The sequence below is a fragment of the Octodon degus genome, unplaced genomic scaffold (genome assembly GCF_000260255.1).
Source record: "Octodon degus isolate 3935 unplaced genomic scaffold, OctDeg1.0 scaffold00065, whole genome shotgun sequence".
Taxonomy (NCBI): domain Eukaryota; kingdom Metazoa; phylum Chordata; class Mammalia; order Rodentia; family Octodontidae; genus Octodon; species Octodon degus.
Genome location: NW_004524641.1, coordinates 9,195,193 through 9,217,878, shown reverse-complemented (window position 1 = coordinate 9,217,878; position 22,686 = coordinate 9,195,193). Strand labels below are relative to the sequence as shown.

Here is a 22,686-nt window from a genome sequence, read left to right as displayed (position 1 = left end):
AATTTAGGTCAGGGTGTACAGGGTCTCACTATGTAGATGGGACTCTTAGTGATTCTCCTGTTCTCAGCCTCCCAAGCGCTCGGATTACAGGCACATGCCACCATGCCCAGTCTCAATCCCTGTCTCAGTGCACCCTAGGGGCGGGGCCGGCATGGCACACCAGGGATCGAACTCTGGCCACTGCATTCTACTGAAGCAGCTGCTACCCATAACACTTAATTTTAAAGAAGGCAATATGGATATATTTTGACTAGGACCAGCTTGCAGTAAGACCGTAAAGTAGGCACCTCCAGTTCACATACATATTTTTTTTTTTCTTTTTTCTGGCAGGCTCAGCCCGCCCTGGGGGCCGGGCTGGTGTGGCATGTGGTGCTGGGATCAAACTTCGGTCCCTGTGCCCTTGCATAAACTTGCCTAAGCAGGTGATTTAGGTTATCTTGCCAGGCCCCTCCACACGCACAATCTTAATCAGCACCATCAATGATCTGTTCTTGGCTCTGTTAATTGCCTACTATTTATCCATTATTTCTGTTCTTAATTAATTCTAAATATTAAGGAGTTTAAAAGTTCAGATTGTACCTATGTGTATAAAAGGAAAAAGCTATTATTGTACTCTCCCATTATAACGAACTTTTTTTTTTTGTATTTTTAGGTCTCAGGGTGTTCAGGGTCTCACTAATAGATCGGACTTGTAGTGATCCGCCTGTTTACAGCCTCCCAAGAACTGGGATTACAGGCATGCACCACCATGACCAGTCTCAATTGCCTTCTCAGCGTGCCCCAGGGGTAGGGCTGACACAGCAGGCCTGGGGATCAAACCCTGGGTCCCTGCATCTGCTTGCAGGCACTTTAATCCACTGAGCTATTTGGTCAGTCCTACACGGAACATCTTTAGTTCACTGATATAATTTCTCAAAATATCCACCCATGTGAGTGGGAATATTTCCTATTTTATTTAAGAGAATTTTTTTGAGTGTGAAAAATGTTAATTTTTTTTTTAAATGCGAGTTTAACATACTATTAAGACCACCCTTAAACACCCATGGAAGAGATAATCAATATGCAAAACCAAGATATACCCACCTAGAAGTTACTTAAGTATGGCAGCTCTATTTGTCTATTACTAGAATGACTACATCTGAGACAGTAATTTTGTTATGTCTTGCAAAGGACATTAAATGAAACTTTAAAATATACACTATCAGGAGCTGGGGATGTAACTTAAAGCACCTTGTATAACGTACACAAGGCTTTGGGTTTCCTAATACTGCCCCCAAATTGCTAAAGAAATAAAGCAACCATGTTATGGTTTGTTTATAGTTGTGCCCCCAAAGCCTCAAGCAGTCTTGGGGTGGTTGCTGGAGTTTGTGATAACTGTGGGTGTGGATGCTGCAACTGCCCTGGGGCAGGTAATTTGCTTTACGATGTAAGCAGGAAAAAGAAGTTAGCTGCTTGAGGGGCAGCCATTCCTCCCTTTCCCTCTTGCTCTTTGCTGCCGCCATGAAAAGTTGCTTTCTGCTCTGTGCTGCTCTGCTTGGACCCAGCTGAATATGGACTGAAACCTCCAGTAACTGTGAGCTAAATAAACCTTTCCTTTCTTCATTTTGAGTTTCGGGTATCTGTCCCAGCAACGAGAGAAGAGTAACTGAGATTAAACTAGACGTCTTGTTTTTAATGTGATACTATTATCTTAGTAGTAAGAACAATTAGTATAGCAAACATCATTCCTATTTTCAGTTCAACTGCGCTTGCTGGTGCTCATCATCTCTAAAAGCATAATATTAGAGCAAGTTTAGACTGGCCACAAGTTCATGTATTTTCCCTGTTCACTAACATATATAAAATTATCAAACTAGCTTTCCAATTGCCTCAGTCTCTGAAATTTTCAAAATAGTATTAGAATCATGGCATACTGTTTTGATTTCTTTTTTAAAAATCATTTATTTATTTATTTGATACAGGGTCTTGGTACACGCAGTACCGGGGATCAAACCCGAGTCCTTGTGCTTGCCAGGCAGGTGCTTAGACTGCTGAGCTATCTTCCCAGCCCTTGATTTCTTACTTATTTCATCTCCAAAATCAAGTTACAATTGGGTATGATGGCTCATGCCTCTGACCCCAGCACCAGGGCAACTGAAGCAGGAGAACTGTTGTGAGTTTGAAGTTAACCTGGACTACATAGTGAGTTCAAGGCCAGTGTGAACTACAAAGTGAGACCCTGCCTCAAAAAAAAAAAAATATATATATATATATATAATAATTAATTAATTAAATCAAGTAACTGAGATATGCCATTGTCATTGTTCTCAAGGTCTTAATAGTCTAGAGGGAAATAAGTAAAATATAATGAGATAAATTCTGTTCAGATACACATAGCTGTCCATGATAGGTCATAAGAAGTCTTCCAAATTTGGATTTGAGCACATCAACTACCAAGAAGTAGCCAGAAAAACATTCTCAAAGTGCTGCCTCATCTGACTGTTGACATTCAATAATAAATCTCATAAATAAAAAGGATAATATGTGAAATAAAGTAAACTACATGTTTAAAAAAAACAAGGTGGGGGATATAGCTCAGTGGCACAGCACTTGCCTGGCAAGCACAAGGTCCTGAGTTCAATTCCTGGTACCAAAACAAAGAAGCAAATACCAAAACTAAACAACAAAAAAGTCCATTTATGGAACCACAAGCGGTCTGGTCTGTCTAGAAGAAAATGTGAGTGTGAAGAAAGATGGAAGGTGGGATACAAACTTGGGACAGAAAAATAGGGCACAGATTCAGAAAAGTGTCATTTTGTCAAACAATTTGAATCTTCTAAAAGCTATTTAATTTTTTTTTTTACTGTATACAAATTTCAATTTTTCTTTTAATTCTTATTTATTTGTTTTTGTTTTGCAGTACCCCGGATTGAACTTGGGATCTTATGCTTGCCAGGAAGGTGCTTATGCCACTGAGCTATCGCCCTGCCATATCTAATTTTCTTTAAAAAAAAAAAAAAAAAAATCAAAGTGGGAATATGGCACCTAAGCACACATTCTAAACTCACTTTCTCTCCTCAGGAGAATTCAACATTAAAATAAACCAGAACTATGATGACTACATTTTTTTCCTTTTTATGGCTGTGGCAGGGTGGGAGTAGTGGTTAGAGGAGTAAATAGGATGAGAGTAGAGCTGATAAGGATAGTAGAAAGTAACTCAACCACAGAAGTCACTCCATTCACAACTGGACAGTTTCTCAGTGTCACTGTTAACAAGCTTGAGGGACTCAATAATGAACAAGGGAACTGCAATAGGCTTGCCCTTCTATACAAACCTATGTTGTTGTTTTGTTTCTGTGGTACTGGAAATCAAACTCAGGACCTTGTACTTGCCAGGCAGGTTCTTCTGCCACTGAGCTATATTCCCAGTCCTAAATGAAGTACGATTTTTGGTAGTTCTTTTTATTTTATTTTATTTTTTTTTTGTGGCCGGCTCAGCGTACTCTGAGGTGGGGCTGTCGCAGCATGTGGTGCCAGGGATCGAACCCTGCACACTTGCCTAAGCAGGCGCTTTAGATCGCTGAGCTATCTCGCCAGCCCTTGACAAACCTATGGTGAAAGGTGTCAGTCCTAGGGTCAACTGAAGATAAATCCTGATAGCAGACTCTTATCATTACAGTACAATGTGTTCTCGTATGGAAAATACCATGGAATTCCAAAAATCACGATTATATAACTATCAGAGTTAATATGCAAGTTCAATAAAGTTTCGGGATATAAGTTCAATACACAAAATGCAAGAATAATATATGTAGGAATAATTTTAACAAAAAATCCTTCAAGACCTGTATATCAAAATCTATAAAACAAAACATTAGTCTAAAGAAATGTAGACATTTCTGTTCATGGATTAAAGACTTATTAAATGTCAATACTCCCCAAATTAACTTAGACATTCATTCCAACAAAAACCTCAGTTGTCTTTTCATAAAAACTGTTCTTACTCTTAAAAGTCATATTGAAATGCAAGAGATCCAGAATAGCCCAAACAACCTGCAGTTGGTAGAAACACATTATCAGTTTCAAAACTTAGTACAAAGTTATATTAATATAGCTGGTGTGGCATAAAGATACAAAAGAATACTATACTATTAAGATGACAAATTTCACAAACTATCCTACACATTCACTAAAATCCCTACCTATAGCCTAGATATCTTCTCACAGAAGCTGGCCTAAAAGTCATACTGCAATACAAGAGACTTAGGAGAGTTATCAGTAGAGTAGAACTGAAAATCTAGAAATAAGCCCATACCTTTATAAATCTACTGACTTTTGACAAAGATTCCAAGACAATTCAATGTGTAAAAGAATACTTTTCAATAAATGGTATTGAAACAACTGGATGCCCACATGCCAAAGAATGAATTTGTATTCACTTCTTCATACATACAAAACTTAACTCAAAATGTACTGAAGACCTAAATATTAGGACTAAAGGAACCAAAGAATATGTAATTTGCTTGTGTAGACATAGTGCCTACAACATATATGTGTGTGTTGTGTGTGTATGTATATGAAGTAGTCTTGGGGTAAACATAATGACATGATAGAATAAAATTTCTTTTTATTTTTGCCAGTCTACTCTTATTATGATTATTATTGTTTACAATGTTATTTATGATGACTACTAACTTAGTTAATAAGGAACCATCACTCCTAGAGGAAACATTGAGTTATGTTCCTGCAACCTCTGGTCAGGATTTTTTTTAACTGATAACACATAATCCTGTTTTATGTGTTTTGGTTTAAAGACAACTTATTTAATAATAAACACTGTGACTCACCATTTAATTCATGGCCTATAGATTTATAGCTCACATGTGAATAAAGTGTATTAGTGCATATATTTTCACCATAAAGCATATCACAGCTTACTTGCATTTATAAACACCACAGCTTTCTGCACTGGATTTTAGCAATGAAATAAAAATTAGGAACAACAAAAAATATGAAAACCATGTATTAATAAGTAAATTGGGAAAATACCTATTTACACTAAGAAAGCTTGAAGAATAAAGTGTCACTTTGTTCAGACTCAGATGATTCACACTGTTCTCTATTTTGCATAGGCACAGGACTTTGGTACTATAAAAGTGATCAGAGAACTGATTTTGAAGTTACAAATACATTTTAGCAAACTGGTGAATTTGCAAATATGGAATCCTCAAAGAATGAGGACTGACTCTAGAAGGAAGAATATATAACCATCAAACAAACTTATCAACTGCATTAAAGAAATCCTATCTGGTCTTGGTAATTTACACATATCTGAACCTAAATCTAAAAAAAAAAAAAAACAACTAAAATCTTGCACTACAAATGTTAATAAATTCACTATTTCTAGAATTGACATGTAAAAATATTCAACTGTATTTCTTGTGACTCTTTGATCTTTAAAAAAAATACCCATCTTTGTTCAAGTCAAGGTCTGTGGCTTGGAAGAATGTTTTATTTGCTATCCATTTATTTATCTGAAAATATGTATTAAGAGTCTTGGCTCTACTGCATATTCCTGGAATATAACGGTGAAAAATGAATCAATTGCAAGTGTTCACTGAGTTTCTATTACAAGAGGAGAGACAATGAACAAATGATAAGCATTTAGTACTAAGAAAGGTACGAGTAAATTCTAGAAAAAATGAAGCAGAGAAAGGGGTTGACAGACACAGACATCCTACATTGGGCAGTGAAAGAAAGCCTCTTTTGAAAAGGTGACATTTGAGCAGAAATGCGAATGAAGCAAGGGAGAAGTATGTTTGAGGAACTGGGGAGATTAGCCAAGTGGGTGCTGCAGGAGGGGAGCTATTAACAGTGAGAGCTAGATCTGAAGGCCTTGCGGGGAACACTACAAATTTTAAAACACTCAATTTTATTTGAAATGCAACTGGAAATCTTCGGAAGTTTCCAAGTTAAGGAAAAAACTGATCAGTTATATTTAATTGTACTTTATTCTTCATTGAGATTATCTGTAATATTTTCTTTCCTTATATTTCTAATTTTTATAATTTTAGAGATGCTTTTTGCAAGTCTATAAATGGATTCTCTTTTATTGTGATAAAATATACTTTATTCTATCTTAAACAAGATACAAAAATAAAATGTCTTCTTGTTTCTTCCTCCTTTCCTTACTTTCCTTGGGTTATATCTCGATTGTATTCTATCCTCAACAACCCACTGCAGTAATTTTAAAAGTTCTATGCTCACTTTCTTCATTTTGGCACATATTTTTTCTCTACAGACACATCAAAACTCAATGATTATTCTGTAGTGCTAGATAATGTCCTACCTGCCTCTCCTAATACATCAAAGAGAAACTGGATCCTGAAGACTGCTTTTATTTCTACATTTTAAAAAATTCTCCATTTTACCATTATTAAAACTTTCCTAAGCAACTATTCATTTTACAGGTGCATTATCACCATCAATTTAAATATTAATATTTTAAGTCACTGCTCACCACTGTCTCAATTCTATAATTTTGCCTATATATATTTTTCAAATTACACTTACTCAATTGGGAAAAGAGTAAAATACCAACTTAATATTATCTTCCAACATCCATGCATACTCCAATTTTCCTACTATCTCAAATACCCTATACAATGGTTTTCCCCCAATTCAGGAGTACATCAAGATTCATAGACCCATACTCTACATTTGGATGGTGTGTCTCTACTCTCCTACAACTTAAAACAGCCCTATTATACTCCTTGGTTTTTCATGGCACTGAATACTCTGATGAGTACAGACCAATTATCCAGGGGAACATATAAGGGGTATATTCTCATGATTAGTTTCAAATTAACATTTGCAGCATTAACTTGGTAATTTTGTACTTCCTATGGAACTGACCTAGCAAATGTTATACTCTCTGTAATAGGCCAATGAAAAGTCTGACCTTGTTAATTATGATTATAACCATAGCTTAAATCTTTAAATAGCTAACCTATGGAGTGAAAGATTACTAACTTTATATATAAACTATTCTTTAAAACTTTTTTTAGCATCCAATGATATCTGCCTTAATCAAATACTTGAGGATATTAAATAGTGATTTTCTGATTCTATATTAGCTATTACTCTTCTAAGAGACTAACACATAACAACCCTATTCTGCACCCACATATTGGTTCCTAAATGCCATTTTTCAGTAAAACCAAGCAGGAACCTTTAGAGAAATGCTTACTCACATTTATTATAGAAAAAGTACAAGGTAAACCAAATCAACTTATGTCTGAAAATGAGGATACAAGATCTCAAAAGTGACAATATCAAAGAATAACGACAACTAGTGAATTATAACTGAATTGTTTTCAGTTTTATTTTTTATTAGGATATACTTCATTTTATAATGATTGTATTAAGGATTTGGTATATATATATATATATATATATATACTAAATCTCAAATGAAAGTGGGAAAAGACTAGAGAAACATTAAAACAAGCATCTTTTTCTCTGAACAGAACTCTGACAGGAATAGAAAGTAAGATTATAAAGAAAGGAAACAAGAATTTTCAAAGAGTCATAATTATATGCATACTACTAAGCTTGAAAAGCTTAAATAAAATGGATTAAGAAACAAAATATTAAAGTAGGTAATAAAAAATTTCCTTTCTGAACAAATCCCAGGCTAACAGTTTTACAGGTGAATGATTATTCATATTCTCAAAAACATTTCCATATATATGAAAATAGTAAAAGAAGCCCAGTTCACTTTGAGGTTAGCATGAAACTGAGTTATAAAACAAGACAGTGGGGAAACTGTCCTGTATCTTGAAAATGATACAGATTACAAGCGCAATCTGTATTTGTTAAAAGTCATTGAACTATACTCTTCCAGACTGCATATCTATTTCCTTCAAGTATACATATGTGTGTGAAATGCATCAAATCTGAAAAATGTAGTCGTACATTTAACTTTATCTATGACAAATAGTGCTGCCTTAAACATGGGTGCATACAAATCACTCTGGTATGATGCTTTCAGGTCTTCTGGAAAAATACCCAGGAGGGGAAGAGTTGGGTTGAATGGGACTTCCAATCCTAGCTTTTTGTGGAATTTCCACACCAATTTCCATAGTGGATGTACCAGTCTACACTCCCACCAATAGTGAGGAGGGTTCTTTTCTCCTCATAGCCCCTCCAGTATTATTGGTTGATTTTCTGAAGATAGCCACTGTTTCTTGGGTGAGATAGAATCTCAGTGTTGTTTTAATTTTCATTTCTCAAATGACCAATGTGAACATTTTTTCATACTTGCATTTCTTCATCTGAGAAGTGTACATTCATTTCACATGCACATTTTTGAATTGGGTCTTTGAATTTTGGGGGACTGATTCTTAAAATTTCTTCCTATGTTCTATATAGGTCTTTGTAAGAGGCACAGTTAGCTATTATTTTCTCCTAGTTCATGGGTTTTCTTCTTATTGTTTTCTTTTTTTTTTTCTCCGAATGCCTTCGGGGCAGGTTTGGCTGGCTTGAGTTGTAGGGATTGAACCACAGCAACCTGAGCCTGACTGCTTTGTTGAAGCAGCCACTTAGTGAACAGAGCTAAGGGACAGGCCCCCTGTTGGTTTCTTTTGACATGCAGAAACTTCAAAAAGATGAGATCCTAGTTGTTGATTCTTTCAAGTATTTCCTATGCAGTTTGGTTTTTGTTCATGAACTCTCTACATACCCGATGTCTTTAAGATTTCTACCAGCATTTTCCGCCAGCAGATTTTTTTCTATTTTAATGTTTAAACCTTTGATCCATTTTGACTAGTGTAGAGTATGGGGACAGTCATGGGTCTAAATCTTGGAAGCAACCCAAATGTACATCAACTGAGGAAGAGATAAAGAAGATGTGATATTTTTGCAAAATGGAGTATTATTCAGCACTAAAAAGGATAAATTTGAGGCTTGATTTCCAGTATGTGGATGCAACTAGACCAGACCCTCATGTGCAAACATCATACTGTCTCCTTAAATATAAGAACCTGAAAAGATAAGTAAAATCTGAAGGGTACAATAGATATTGTGAGAAGGGAATGAACCTGCTCAAAGGAAGCAACTACTGAGATGAGGAGGACAGGAGAGTTGTGGGGGAAAGAGATATATTTATGTATGTAAGCAGGATGGTTTGGAAGTTGCACTGTGGATTTCTGCTGATCTATGAAAAGGAACTGTTAATGCTTAATTTTTTTTTTCTTGCCTTCTTTTTTTCATTTTTATTTTTCTTTTCCTATCATTAATTTCTGATAATTTTTTCATTTTTTCCCAATTCTGTATGTATATATCTGATCATATGAACAACTAATTTGAAGACAAAACTATGCAATACAACAAATACTATTGAATTCACTTTATCTGTATAGTGAAATTCTGTATCATTTCTAATTTTTTTATTACTATTTTGTATTCTCTTTAAAAAAGAAGAAAATAACTAAATTTATCACAAATGTAAACAAGGGTCAATATTTTGTAAAACATATACCAATATAAATCACCACACTAATAATTCCAAACAGAAACCAACAAAAAGATTTTATAACTTGAACATCATTTGTGATTTTATAAAACAATCCCAAAGCAAAAAAACTTTAACCAACCAGGAATATAAAAGTAATTTCTTAACTTAGTGATGGATATATACCCTAAAACTGAAGCAAACATTACACAGGCAAAACTTCAGATGATTCCCTCTATTAGGGCAAGAACAAGATAGTACTGAAGGATAATTATTTCCCTTAGAGAAATTTACAGAATTAACAAACTATTAACAATGAGACCAAAAATAAGCAAGCTAGATATAAAACTAAATTACAAAAATCAAAAGCATCCTAAGCTAGCAATACTGAACAAGAAAACAATAAATTTATCATCTGCAAAGATTTCAAAGTATCCAAGAATAACCAAAAAATAGTAAGAACTCCACAGAAAAAATAGAATGAGCAGAAAATATTGCATGTATTTAAATATACTTCCCAGGGCCGGCCAAATAACTCAGCGGATTAGAGTGCCTGCAAGCAGGCGCAGGGGCTGGGGGCTTGATCCCCGGGCCTGCCACACAGGCTCAGCGCCTCTCGCTGAGAGAGCAGTTGAAACTGGGCATGGTGGAGCATGCCTATAATTCCAGTTCTTGGAGGCTGTAAACAGGAGGATCACTAAGAGTCCAACCTAGTAGTGAGAACCTGAACACCTTGTAAACCCTTACCTAAAATTAAAAAAAAAGTACTTCCCATATTAATCTATAAATTCTATGTATTTAATGGTTATAATCCTTCTGAAGAAAAAGACATAAATAAACCATAATAAGAATAATTCCCACATGCTAACAAACACATATATTCAAATTTTATGAGAATAAAGATCCATAAGTAAGTTGACTTTTGAAAAGAATCTGTCCTACTTTTAATGTGATATTAGCATAAAAACGCAAATTCAGACCCATATATATATACACACACAAACATATGTATGTGTGTGTGTGTATATATATATATATATATATAGCAATCATATATATTCAACATATAACAAATGGTATACATGATAAGTACATAAATCACACACATGCATAGTAATAGTGATACACACATACGTAGTAATAGTGGAAAAATCAGTGGCAACATACTGGCAAGAGACTGGGGATATATATCTCAGTAGCATAAACACCTGTCTGGCAAGCACAAGGTCCTTCCTGAGTTTGACTTCTGATTAAAAAAAAACAAAACAGAAAAGAAAACATCTGAACAATTTAAGGAGCACTGTGAAGAAAACTGGTTCACAGGTAGAGAAAAGAATAAAATGGAACTCCCCTCATATAAAAAATAGACCCTAGACAGACTAATGGGCAAGCCTTAAGAGTAAAACTATAGAATAAAAGAAACTGTTATGGTTTGTGTATAGGTGTCCCCCCCAAAGCCTCATGCAGTCAGGGGGCAGCTTCTGGAGTTTGTGATGATCACTGTCGGGGTGTCTGGGAAAAGACCTAATAGGAATGTTATCTACCTGAGGCAGGTAATTTGCATTACAATATAAGGGATGAGAGGCTAGTTAGCTGCCTGAGCTGCTTCCACTCCCTTGGTTCTCTGCTCTTTGCGGCTGCCATGAAAGGTTGCTCTCTGCCATGAGCTAGTCTGCCTTGGAGCCAGCCAAGTATGGACTGAAACCTCCAGTAACTGTGAGCTAAATAAACCTTTTCTTCCTTAATTTTGAGTTCAGGTATTTGTCCCACCAACAAAAGAACAATACTTAAGACAGAAACCACAGCTATCTCTGAGGCCCAGAAGAGGAAAAAAAAAGTATCAAAGGAGGTATCAATGGATCTCAATTTTAGCTGTTGAGCTTATTTTCTGACCATACTATTGTATTTATGAATCATGATAATTCAGAACTTTTACTATTTTCTTAAAAATCATCCAAAGAGGGCTAGGGAGACAGCACAGTGGCCTAAGCACCTGCCTGACAAGCACAAAGGATCCAGGTTCAATACCCAGTACCACATGCTATATGAGCCTGGGGCACCAAGACAGCCACTGAAACAGGGCATGGTGATGCATGCCTGTAATCCCAGCACTGGGGAGGCTGAGCTAGGAGAAGCACTATGAGTCCCAGCTGCATACCGAGACCCTGTATCAAAAAAATTAATAAAAATAAAAGATTTTTTAAAAGAAATAAAAAAATTATTTTTAAATAAAACTCACTTGATCTTAAAATTACTAGATGTCAATTGGACCCTTTTTTATAAGTCTAATATATATCATGGGACCTTACTGATCACATTTTCCTGTATTTTTAAATATGTTAGTATAGAAACAGCCTAGGAATTATCTCACTGTTACTTTTCTTTGTTCATTATTCCCAACTATGCAAGAAAATTAAAGAAAAAAATTAAGAAATAAAAGAATGATGGTGTAATGGTACAGAGTAAAGGATCCTTAATAATGATTATACACTAACCTCCAAAACTTGTGACTATGCTTGCTTATGTGGTAAAGGGAACTTTGCAGGTATGTTTAAGGATGAGGACTTTGAATTGGGGAGATTATCTCGGTAGTGATAATCTCAGGAGTACTTAAACATACTTCTGCGGATTGGTGTGCAGCTCAATGGTAGAGTGCACACCTAGTATGCACAAGATCCTAAGTGTGATCTTTAGCTCCACAAAGAAAGGGGTGGGGTGGGAAATAATCTATTCTTTGGCATATATATAGTTCCTTTACAAAATATATTTTATTTTCTTTTGTATTTTTTTTAAACATGTTTTTTTTTAATTTTATTTATTTATTTGTGTGTGTGTGTGTGTGTGTGGCCAGCTCAGCCCACCAGGGGGCGGGGCTGGCTGGCATGTGGTGCTGGGGGATTGAACTGTGGTCCCTGTGCTTTGCTAAACTTGTTCTAAGTAGGTGCTTTAGATCACTGAGGCATCTCACCAGCCCCTACAAAATATATTTTAGATCAACTAATACAAAGAATAGTAAATAAGGATTAAAATTTTACTCACTTTAGCTCCAACACTGCAACTACCAGTGCTCCCAGTGCTTCCACTTGCAACTCCAGTAAATCGAGCTTCCAGTAACTCTTGCCTTCTTGGATCCAGACTGTGAAGCTCATCCATTGCACCTAAAAATTACAACAAGAAAAATACATAAATACATAGGTATATGCACATCTATACAGATGCACATACATGCTTATTCATATACAACAAAATATGTAGTTAGCTGAGATGTCAATAAAAACTTATGAATGAATGCTATAAAGAAATGAAATTAAAAGGCTTTTAAGACCTTTATAACATCCATACCTACTTATTAAAATGTCCTACAGTAGATTTCTACTGTGGTTTGTTTGGTTTTTGAAATAGTCTCACTACATAATCCAGGCTGACTTTGAACTTGTGATGATCCTCCTGCCTCTGCCTCCCATGTGCTGGGATTACCAGGCATATGCTACCATGCGTGGCCCATTATGATTTTTTGTATGTGTAAATGTGTTTTCGGTCTTGTTTTAGAGAGTGTCTTATTATGTAGTTTAGGTAGCTTTGAATTTTAATATATGTCATAAGCCAGGCTCGAACTCACAATTTTGCCTGAGCCTCCTAAGTGCTAGGAAAACAGGTGTGTGCCACCATGTCCTGCTGATTTTTACTAGTTCCGACTGCAACTTACAGTGAGAAACACTTTTCATCTAATTGAGTATACAAAAAAGACACATACATATCTATATACAAAAGTTTTCATAAAACAAGTTTATTTCACTATAGTAATAAAAGTCCTGTACAATCTTTGCTATTTTAATCCATAAAAAATGGGGAGCACACTGGTTCTGAGCCATTAAATTCACCTCACAAGCCATTAATTGGCTATAAATCCAGTCTGAAAAATACTGCTCATACTGTACTCTCCCTATTATACGCTAAGTGATATTAATATTTATTTTGTACCTATGTTATTTGAGTGACTAATTTTAAATTGCAAAGGTCTGTTTTACAGCAGTTACTTCCCTGACGAATTTTTGTAAAGCAATCCTGCAGTACCCATGGGAGGCAGTTTTAGGATTCTTATGGATATCAAACTCTGAATGCTAAACTACCTACATAAAAGATGTAGTGTTTACACACAAATTATGTAATCCTCCCTTAAACTTTAAATCATCTGCAGATTACTTATAATACTTAACAAAGTATAAATCCTACATAGTCTTATATATTTTAAGGAATAATGACAAAAAAATCTATAGATATGCAATATAGATGCAACATATACCCCCCCACAAATATTTTCAACCCTTCAGTTGACTGAATTTGTTGATGGAGACCAATCCTGTACATGGAAATATAGAAGACCAATTTTAGAGTTTTAAGTTCCTGCTGGATAAATTAAATACACATATATAGATAAAATAGATTACTGAGGTAACATCTACTACTCAACAATCACCTTGAGAATGTAGGGGGGCTTCGTATCCTCATGTAATTGTTACCATGCAAACTAAACAGCCTAAAGTTCAATTAAGCTCTTAAAAATTATTTTATCTGTTTGCTAATTCTGATAAGAATCTAGAAATAGCATAAAGGGGTGGTTCTCAAAGGGAGCAGAGAAGGTATTATTCAAATTTTAGAAGGATTTGGAGATCTTTTCAAACTAGACTAGATCTTTCCATATACCTTAACATTCTTTTCCTAAAATGTAACAGCTATTCCTATATACTTTACTCTTTAAAATTTTCTTTCGGGGCCAGGGAGATGGCTCAGTGGAATAAGCGCTTCCCTGGCAAGCGCAAGGGCCTGAGTTCAATCCCCGGTTCTGCCAAAAAACAAAAAAAAAAATGTTTTTTTCTTTCAACTTCATCTGGATGGAGGATAATAGTCACCCTTAAATGGTTATTTACATTCCTGTTTTGTTTTTGTTTTTTTTCTTTTCATTTTAGGATTTTAGGGAAGGGTCTACAGGGTGTTCAGGGTCTCACTGCTAGATCAGACTTGTAGTGCTCCACCTGTTTACAGCCTCCCAAGAGCTGGGATTATAAACATGCGTCACCACACCCAGTCTCAATCACCTCTCAGTCTCAGCGCGCCCCAGGGGCAGGGCCAGGATAGCAGACCTGAGGATCAAACTCCTGTACCCTGTACCTGCTTGCAGATGCTTTAATCCACTGAGCTATTTGGCCGGCCCTACATTCCTACTCTTGAATGCCTTCTCCATTCATTCCTCTTCTATCACGGGAAATAATAACTTCCTATAAAAAAACTAACTCTTATCTCTTGCTTTTGATTCCATTTCTTCTAAATATCCAGGAGATCTTTCATATGTACCTTAATCACTCTGGCATCTTTTCACACCTTGCTTTCTTCTGCTTTTAGTTATGTCTTTTTAAAATACCACTTTAGGGGCCAGGGAGATGGCTCAATAGAATAACTGTTTGCCTGGCAAGCACAAGGACCTGAGATCAATCGTCGGTTCCACCAAAAAAACCCTAAAATACCACTTTAGTTTGAATTTCATGCTATTATCATTTAAATCTTTCCTGATGATTATTTGTACCACATTATCCCTAATACCAATGCTTTCATGTTTTTGTTTCTGTTTCCCACTACATCTGAAGCTACTATTCCTTGCTTAGGGTAAGAACGGAAGTAAAACAAAAATACACAGTTTTAGTTTTCAAAGTTCGACCAAGTACTATATATAGTACTAGGGATTAAAAACAGACATAAAGACTAAAGGGTCAAAATAGCCCAGAAGATAAATCCTTGCATGAAATGACTCAACAAGACCGCCTAGGGGCTGGAGAGATGGCTCAGTGGTCTAAAGTACCTACTTAGAACAAGCTTGGCAAAGCACAGGGACCACGGTTCAATCCCCCAGCACCACATGCCAGCCAGCCCTGCCCCCTGGTGGGCTGAGCTGGCCACACACACACACACACACACTAAATAAATAAATGTTAAAAAAAAAAAAAAAGACCGCCTAGATCATTCGATAACCAAAGAACATCTAAAAGTATTAAGCTATTAGAAGAAAACAAAGGGAAGCTTCCTGAAATTGACTTCTTCAAGACTTCTTGGATTTGATACCAAAAGAACAGAAAATCAAAGAAAAGTTGAACTTCATCAAGATTAAGCTTTTGTGCATCAAAGAATACAATCAACAAAGCAAAACGACAACCCAAAGAACAGAGAAAATACAAGTCATATATCTGATAAGGAATTGATATTTAGAATATATAAAGAACTACAACTCTACAAAAACAAATACTAAATCAATTTTTAAAATGAGCAAGTTTTCCAAAGACAATAAACAAAGTGACAATAAGCATATGAAAAAATGCTCAACATTAATCACTAAAGCAATGCACACTGTACTTTTCATTTATATACAGTTACAATGGCTATTTTTTTTTCTTTCTTTCAAAGGTATTTGCAAGTGCTATAGTTTGGATCTGGAACGTCTCCCAAAGGTCCATGTAGTGAAGCCTTGGTCCCTAGTCAGTGGTGCTATGGGAGGTGGCAGAACTCTTAAGAGGTAGGGCCTAATGGAAGGAAGTGAAGACACTGGCAGCATGACCTTTAAGAGATACTGGGATTGTGATCCCTCTTCTTCCTTTCACTTGCCAGGTGACCTACGGTGAGAAGTTCTGATCTATCACATGCTCCTTCATGATATGCTACCTGGTCACAGGCCCAAAAGAACAAGGTCAACTGATCATGAAATGAAATTTCTGAAACTATAAGCCAAAGTAAATCTTGCCTCTTTTTAAGTTGATTATCTCAGGTGTTTTGTTAAAGTAACAGAAAAGTGACTTTCACAGCCAAGTATGCTATGCCGTGCAGCAAGGATATGGAGACCTTACACAGCACAGATGAAAATATAAAATAGTGTGAACTCTGTCAAAAAAAATACAGCAGCCCCTCAAGGTAAACATGGAATCTGCATGTGAGCGAGCAATTTCACTTGTGAACAGACAACTGCAGCAGGGAACCAGATATTTGTATACCCATGCTCACAGTAACATTATTCATGACACCCAAAGATGAAAGCAACCGAAGTGCCCATCAAGAGATGAATGGATAAAGTATGGTATAAATGCACAAATGAGTATTATTCAGTCTTAAGATGAGCTAAATCTTAATACATGCTACAACATGGAGAACACTGAAGACATTAATCCAACTTAAATATGCCAGTCACAAAAGTACAATTCTATTTCATAACACTTCCTAGAATAATCAATCTTGATTATTTGAAATCTTTCTTTTACAGAGAAAGTAAAATGGTGGTTGTCAGAACATAAGAGATGAAGTAGAATGCAGAACTAGTATCAAATGGATACAGAATTTCAGCTGGGGGAGATACAAAGTTCTAGAAATGAATGGTAGTGACATTGTCACAGTAATGTGGTACTTAATACCACTAAAATATAAACCTAAAATTAGTTAACATGGTAAATGTTATGAGTATTTTAGCACAACTTCCAAAAATTTGAAAGATCAATAAATTGGACTTCATCAAAATTTTGCTAGTTTAAAAGACAATTGCAATATTAAAATATTGGGAGAAAATTCTTGCAAGATATATGTGTGCTCCGCAGTATGCCTACTCTTTGGGTTGCAACTGGTGAAGGCACACAGACATATAGCAGGAAGATGAGGATCTAAGACCCCACTTTGAACTGGAGATCCAGTAATGAGGTATTTGGTTTCCACTATTTTTCTCAGATATACAGCTTCCTCTGGGATTTCAGCCCTCCACATGAGATCTTAGAAGAAAATATAGCCACAGAAACAACTTTCTGACTAAAAATTTTTGCTCAACATTGGCTGAATTCATTAACATGTGCTAATAATTTTTTAAGACTTTTTAAAGAAGAAATATATACAAGAGCCCCTGGAATAACCTCTGGCACATAACAGAGGCTTAACAAATGTACCATTATTGTCTAGAAATCTAACTTTGAATACTAGAATCCTGCTGGTCAAAAATGCAGTCTAAGGACCTGAGCAACCATTCCAAATAACATGCTGGTAAGAAATGCAAACTGTAGGATTCTCTACAGATCAACAGAGTAAGATCCCCAGGTAATTACTATATGTATTAATGTTTGAAAAAGACTGCTGTAGAACAGAGATCTGTAATCCTTAAATGGATAAATAATATTTCAGTTCTTGGAGCACAATAAGTAATATCACTTATTTACATAACAAGCAAAGGAATGTCTATAAACTTTATTAGTGAAACCCAGGATATAACTGAGTATTTACACACACACACACACACACACACACACACACACACACGGTGGGGCAGGACTGAGTTCATGGATACTCTATCATTGAGCTATCTTTAGCTCTTAAATATTTATTTTGTGGAATTCACAAATATACATAACGTCTCCCTCATTTTCAACCCTATGCTCTTTTTAGTTTTTATTTTGTGGCAGGATCTTGCTAAACTGCCCAGGTAGAGCTTGAATTTGCAATCTTCCCTGCCTCATCTTCCCTCTGAGCTAGGATTATAGGGCATGTATAGGCCACACTGAGTATAATATTTTTATAATACAAAATGGCTTACAAAAAGAATAGGATTCCTTTTGGGTGGTAATACTTCACTTTATTGTATTTTCTATTATCAAAAACTACTGCAAATTATCTTGCATGAATGCTGATCTGTAGTGAGATTTACATATTTATCTTTGAAAATGTCTTCCCACAGAAGCATATCATTCTGAATATATTTAATTACTTTGAAAATACATACAAAATTCTATTACATTCTTCTTTTGAGATTTACCTTTCAGGGGCCAGGGAGATAACTCAGTCGAATTAGCGCTTGCCTGACAAGTGCAAGGGCCTGAGTTCAATCTCCGGTTCTGCCAAAAAACAAACAAACAAACAAACAAACAAACAAAAAAAGGGATTTACCTTTCAGTATGTCATAATATAGCAAATTAATCAATTCCAATTAAAGGTTAGGCAGCAGTATCTCAATTACACAATTAGGTGGATTTTGAAGTAAGAAATTTTGGGGTCTTGTGGGTTAGCTCAAGTGTTTAAAGTGCCTGCTTGGAAAAACAGGCTTTGACTACATTTTTGCAAGCTTTGTAAATTTGCCCAACTAAGCCTCTTTCTGCCACACACATATTTTATCACCAATCACTGTAAGCACATCTTCGCAGAATCTACTTAGTGCTTTATCAACTTTGAAAATATTGTCTGTAGCTCCTCCACAAAGATTATTAGGTTAATTTTCTGCCACTTCGAACATCACATTGAGTCCTTTTATACAAACAACTAAGTAGCATCAATAACATCCGTTCACTTAACAAGAGCCCAGGAAGACCACTCTAAATCGTTTTCCTTGTTTTTTAATTGACTGTTAACGTCACTCCAAATGTCCTCAACTTCAAATCAACTGTTCTTGCCAAAAAAGGTAATAGTTTAAAAACAATTCTATTTTCTCCAGACATAATTTCTGACTGCTGCAATGAAACATAATTTAACTAACAGCAGTTAAATTTTCATTTATTTTCAGGAAGGAATTATGCTATACTTCAAGTTTTCTAACTTCTGTTATTTTCCTGTGAGCTGGGCATGTTGCAAGATAGGCTTAGGGAATTCCAACTAACTTCTACTCCTTTGCCACAGCTATAGTGCTGCTACAAAACCAGAACAGTTTTGAGATCTAAACAACAAAATCATCCAGATTCCAATGTGCTGTAAAGGAAGGTCACGCACAAAGCCCCAGGTTCAATTCCTAGCACCACAAACTCAAAGTCCATTTTCCTTTCCTGTTTCTGTATAATAGATATGCACCGATAATTAATCTTAGAGACCAACAACAGATGTGGCATTCAAAATACTGTCAGCACTGACATCTGTAGTGCACTGTTACAGTTAATACTGTCAATTTGACTGGTTTGACAGATGCCTACGATTAAAGCACACTTTTGATTATGTCTAAATGAGTTACAGGGTGGTGACTTTGGAACGTTATTTGGTCCTTGGCCCTTTCCTCTCTGGCTCCTTCCTCGTCTCTCTGGATCCCAGATGGCATTAGGTAGGCAGGCAGCTTTTCTCTGTCACATCTTCTGTTTTCTTTGTTAGGTATTTTGTACCAGCAATAGAAGGGTAACTACTGCATGCACCAAAGAACAGCAGAGTAACAAAAATGACAAATATAACTGGGCATGGTGGCATACACTTGTAATCGCACTTGGAAGGCTGCAGGAGGAATGCCTGAGTTTAAGGCTAGTTAGGGCTATACAGTGAGACTCTGTCTCAAAAATAAACAAGTTGGATGTGGTGGTGCACATCTGTAATCCCAGCGCTGGAAAGGCTGAGGCAAGAGGATCATTTCAGAGTTTGAAACTAGCCTGAGCTACAAAGTGAGCTCAAGGCCAGCCTGAACGGCATAGCGAGATCCTGTCTAAAATAAATAAAGGCAAATATGAACTCTATCAACACTCCTCAGCTCTGCCACCGTAATGCAAAAAAAAGCTGACTGTACTTTCGTCAGACTTAAGATTATCTGTAGATACTAAGACACATTTTACATATCACAAAGTACTGTTATTCTCTGGGCTTTTAAAAAAATCACATGAAGTACAAAAATATATATTTTTTGACCACTGTTCTAGAGAGAACATTTCAAAGAATCAAATAGTTATTTCTGACACATCCCAAGCAATCTACTACTAAGCTACACTTCCAGAGGTTTCTTTCCTTTTCTTTTTTCTTCTGAAATAGGATATTGCTAAATTGTTCAAGCAGGCCTTAAACTTTGATCCATCTGCTTTGACCTCCACAGGTAGGTGGGAACAGCTGACATGGGGCACTATGCCCCATAAAATTTTTTTAAAAAAATTTAAGCAACTCATTGAATTATTTACTACATAATAAATGTTTACTGTTTGAAAACACTGCAATAGATGCTAAAGACCATACCATTCTTAAAGCATATCCCAATTTAAAATACAACAACCTTGCCAGGCATGGTGGTGCATATTTGTAATTTCAGCACTCAGAAGGATGGGGCAGGAGTACTACCATGAGGAGTTCAGCCTGGGTTACTTACTTAGTTCAAGGCCAGCCTGAATTGCACACTGAGACCTTGTCTTAAAAAATCAAAAACAAAAGAAAAAGAAAAAGAAAAAGAAAAAAAAAAAAACAAACAAAAAAAAAACGCCATCTTTTTGTTATGTTGCATGCTACTATTCTTACTAGACCATTCCTCAAACTTTACAATTGCAAATACAAGATATATAAAAATAAGAGCTGCCAATGCCCAAATTAGAAATAACATTGTATACAAAAAAAATTTTAAAAAAACATAAATGAAGTACACAGTTTGAACTCATTTGAACTCTAGTACATAGGAACCTATCTTTTTTTAAATTAATTTTATTGAGAAACAAATAGTAACGAGACAGTTTCAAAACAGGATAGTAGGACAGTTACAATAATACATTGCATATTGTCTTTGTAGTAGTTACTCATAGTCCAAGATGCAGACATGATATCCTGTACAAACACTATTAGTACAAATCTTACTTCTCACTGAATTAAGAGAAAGTAGCTGTATATCTATATCTATCCTAACTATTTTGTATATACAGATACAAAATGGTCCTTCATTTATATCCCCCTTTTCATTTAGTTTTGTCAGAGATGGGTATTCCATTGCCATTTAAATATTGTAGGTGCATGAATTCAGCAAAATAATCCAATATAGTCCAGTAGTCATAGTGGGTTATCCATAGGACTGTGCAGACCTCAAAAGTCATCTCTGAAATTGCTGGGCTCCAGACCTTGTTATACGAACCTATCTTAAAAAGACTATTGTAAATAGCCTTTCAGGTGGCAAAGATGATGTATGCGTGATAAATATACATTATATATATATACATTATATATATGTATATTATATATACAATAAATATACATTATTTATTGGTTCTGGTTAGTCAATATTACTATATTGATACCATCTTTATTTAGAACAGTAAGTTTTCTCATAGTATCATCTTTTAATAATTGTCTAAACTTTCATCTTTTTAAAATCTATTTATTTATTTGGTACAAGTTCTCACTATGCAGCTGGGACACCTCGGACTTGTAGTGGGGGCAGCAGAGCACGTGGTTACCAGGATAGACCCCAGGTCCTTAGGCTTGCCAAGCAGGCACTTAGACCACCAATCTATCTCCCTGGCTCAAACCTTCATCTTCTTGACAGAAAACAAAAACAAAATATTTCTGAAGCATGTTTTAAAATTAATTAGCAGTTACCAAAAATTTAAAAAAAAAAATAGTTCATTCATTAACATCTAATAGTAGTCTTTTACTGAGTCTTCATAATCTTACATTTTAAAATTTAAAACCTTCTAAAATCCAAAAATGTTAATTCATCCCAGTCTAATTGTTTTCATATTATGTTTGGTATGTTTATTTATACAGAATATTTAAGGTTTTTCTTTTACTAACACTTTTCATATTAAATCTGGTGAGGCCGAGAACATTTTTCTTAGAAAAACTGTGACAGTTAAGAAGGTATTTTAGTAAGAAAATACTTCAAAAGTTATTCATTTCTTTTCACTAGTTTTTTAATGCACTTGAAAGTAAGCAAAACAAGCCAGGGTAGTGGTATATGCTTGTTATCCCAGCACTCGGGACCTGCCCATTAGCTCAGGTGTTTAAGTGCCTGCTGAAACAAAGCAGTCAGGCTTAGGATGCTGTGGTTGGACTCCCTCATCCTTAAGCCAGACCTGCCCTGAAGTCATCCTGAGCAGCCCAAAAAAAAAATAAATAAATAAAAAATAAAAAAATCCTTCCAGCACTCAGAAGATGAGGCAGGAGGACTGCTGAGAGTTTTGAGGCCAGCCAGGACCATAAAGGGAGGTCCTATCTCAAAAAATGAAAGAGAGAAAGAACACAAAACAAAAAGAATTCAAGAAGGCTATGCTGTTTATAACACTAAAATTACTTCTGATTCTGGTCTTAAACATCTTTTTTTTTTTTTTTTTTTTTTTTTTTCCTCTGCACAGATTAATGGACTGTGAACCTCTCTGCACAAAGTAAACTGGGCCTGTTACCTCAAAACATGATCCTTCTTCACTAATACTCTGGTAGGTTAAAAAGCAACTTCCTCTAAAATAAATAGA

The 22,686-nt window shown here is 35.6% G+C and overlaps 1 protein-coding gene across 1 annotated transcript in view; it reads right to left on the bottom strand.

The window, feature by feature from the left end:
* Nucleotides 1-22,686, bottom strand: part of LOC111817646 (serine/threonine-protein kinase tousled-like 1) — a 93,574-nt gene that overhangs the window by 29,286 nt on the left and 41,602 nt on the right. The window contains exon 2 of the mRNA XM_023719173.1: nt 12,533-12,651. Coding sequence (XP_023574941.1) covers nt 12,533-12,651 — 119 coding nt within the window. The remainder of the gene's footprint in view (nt 1-12,532; nt 12,652-22,686) is intronic.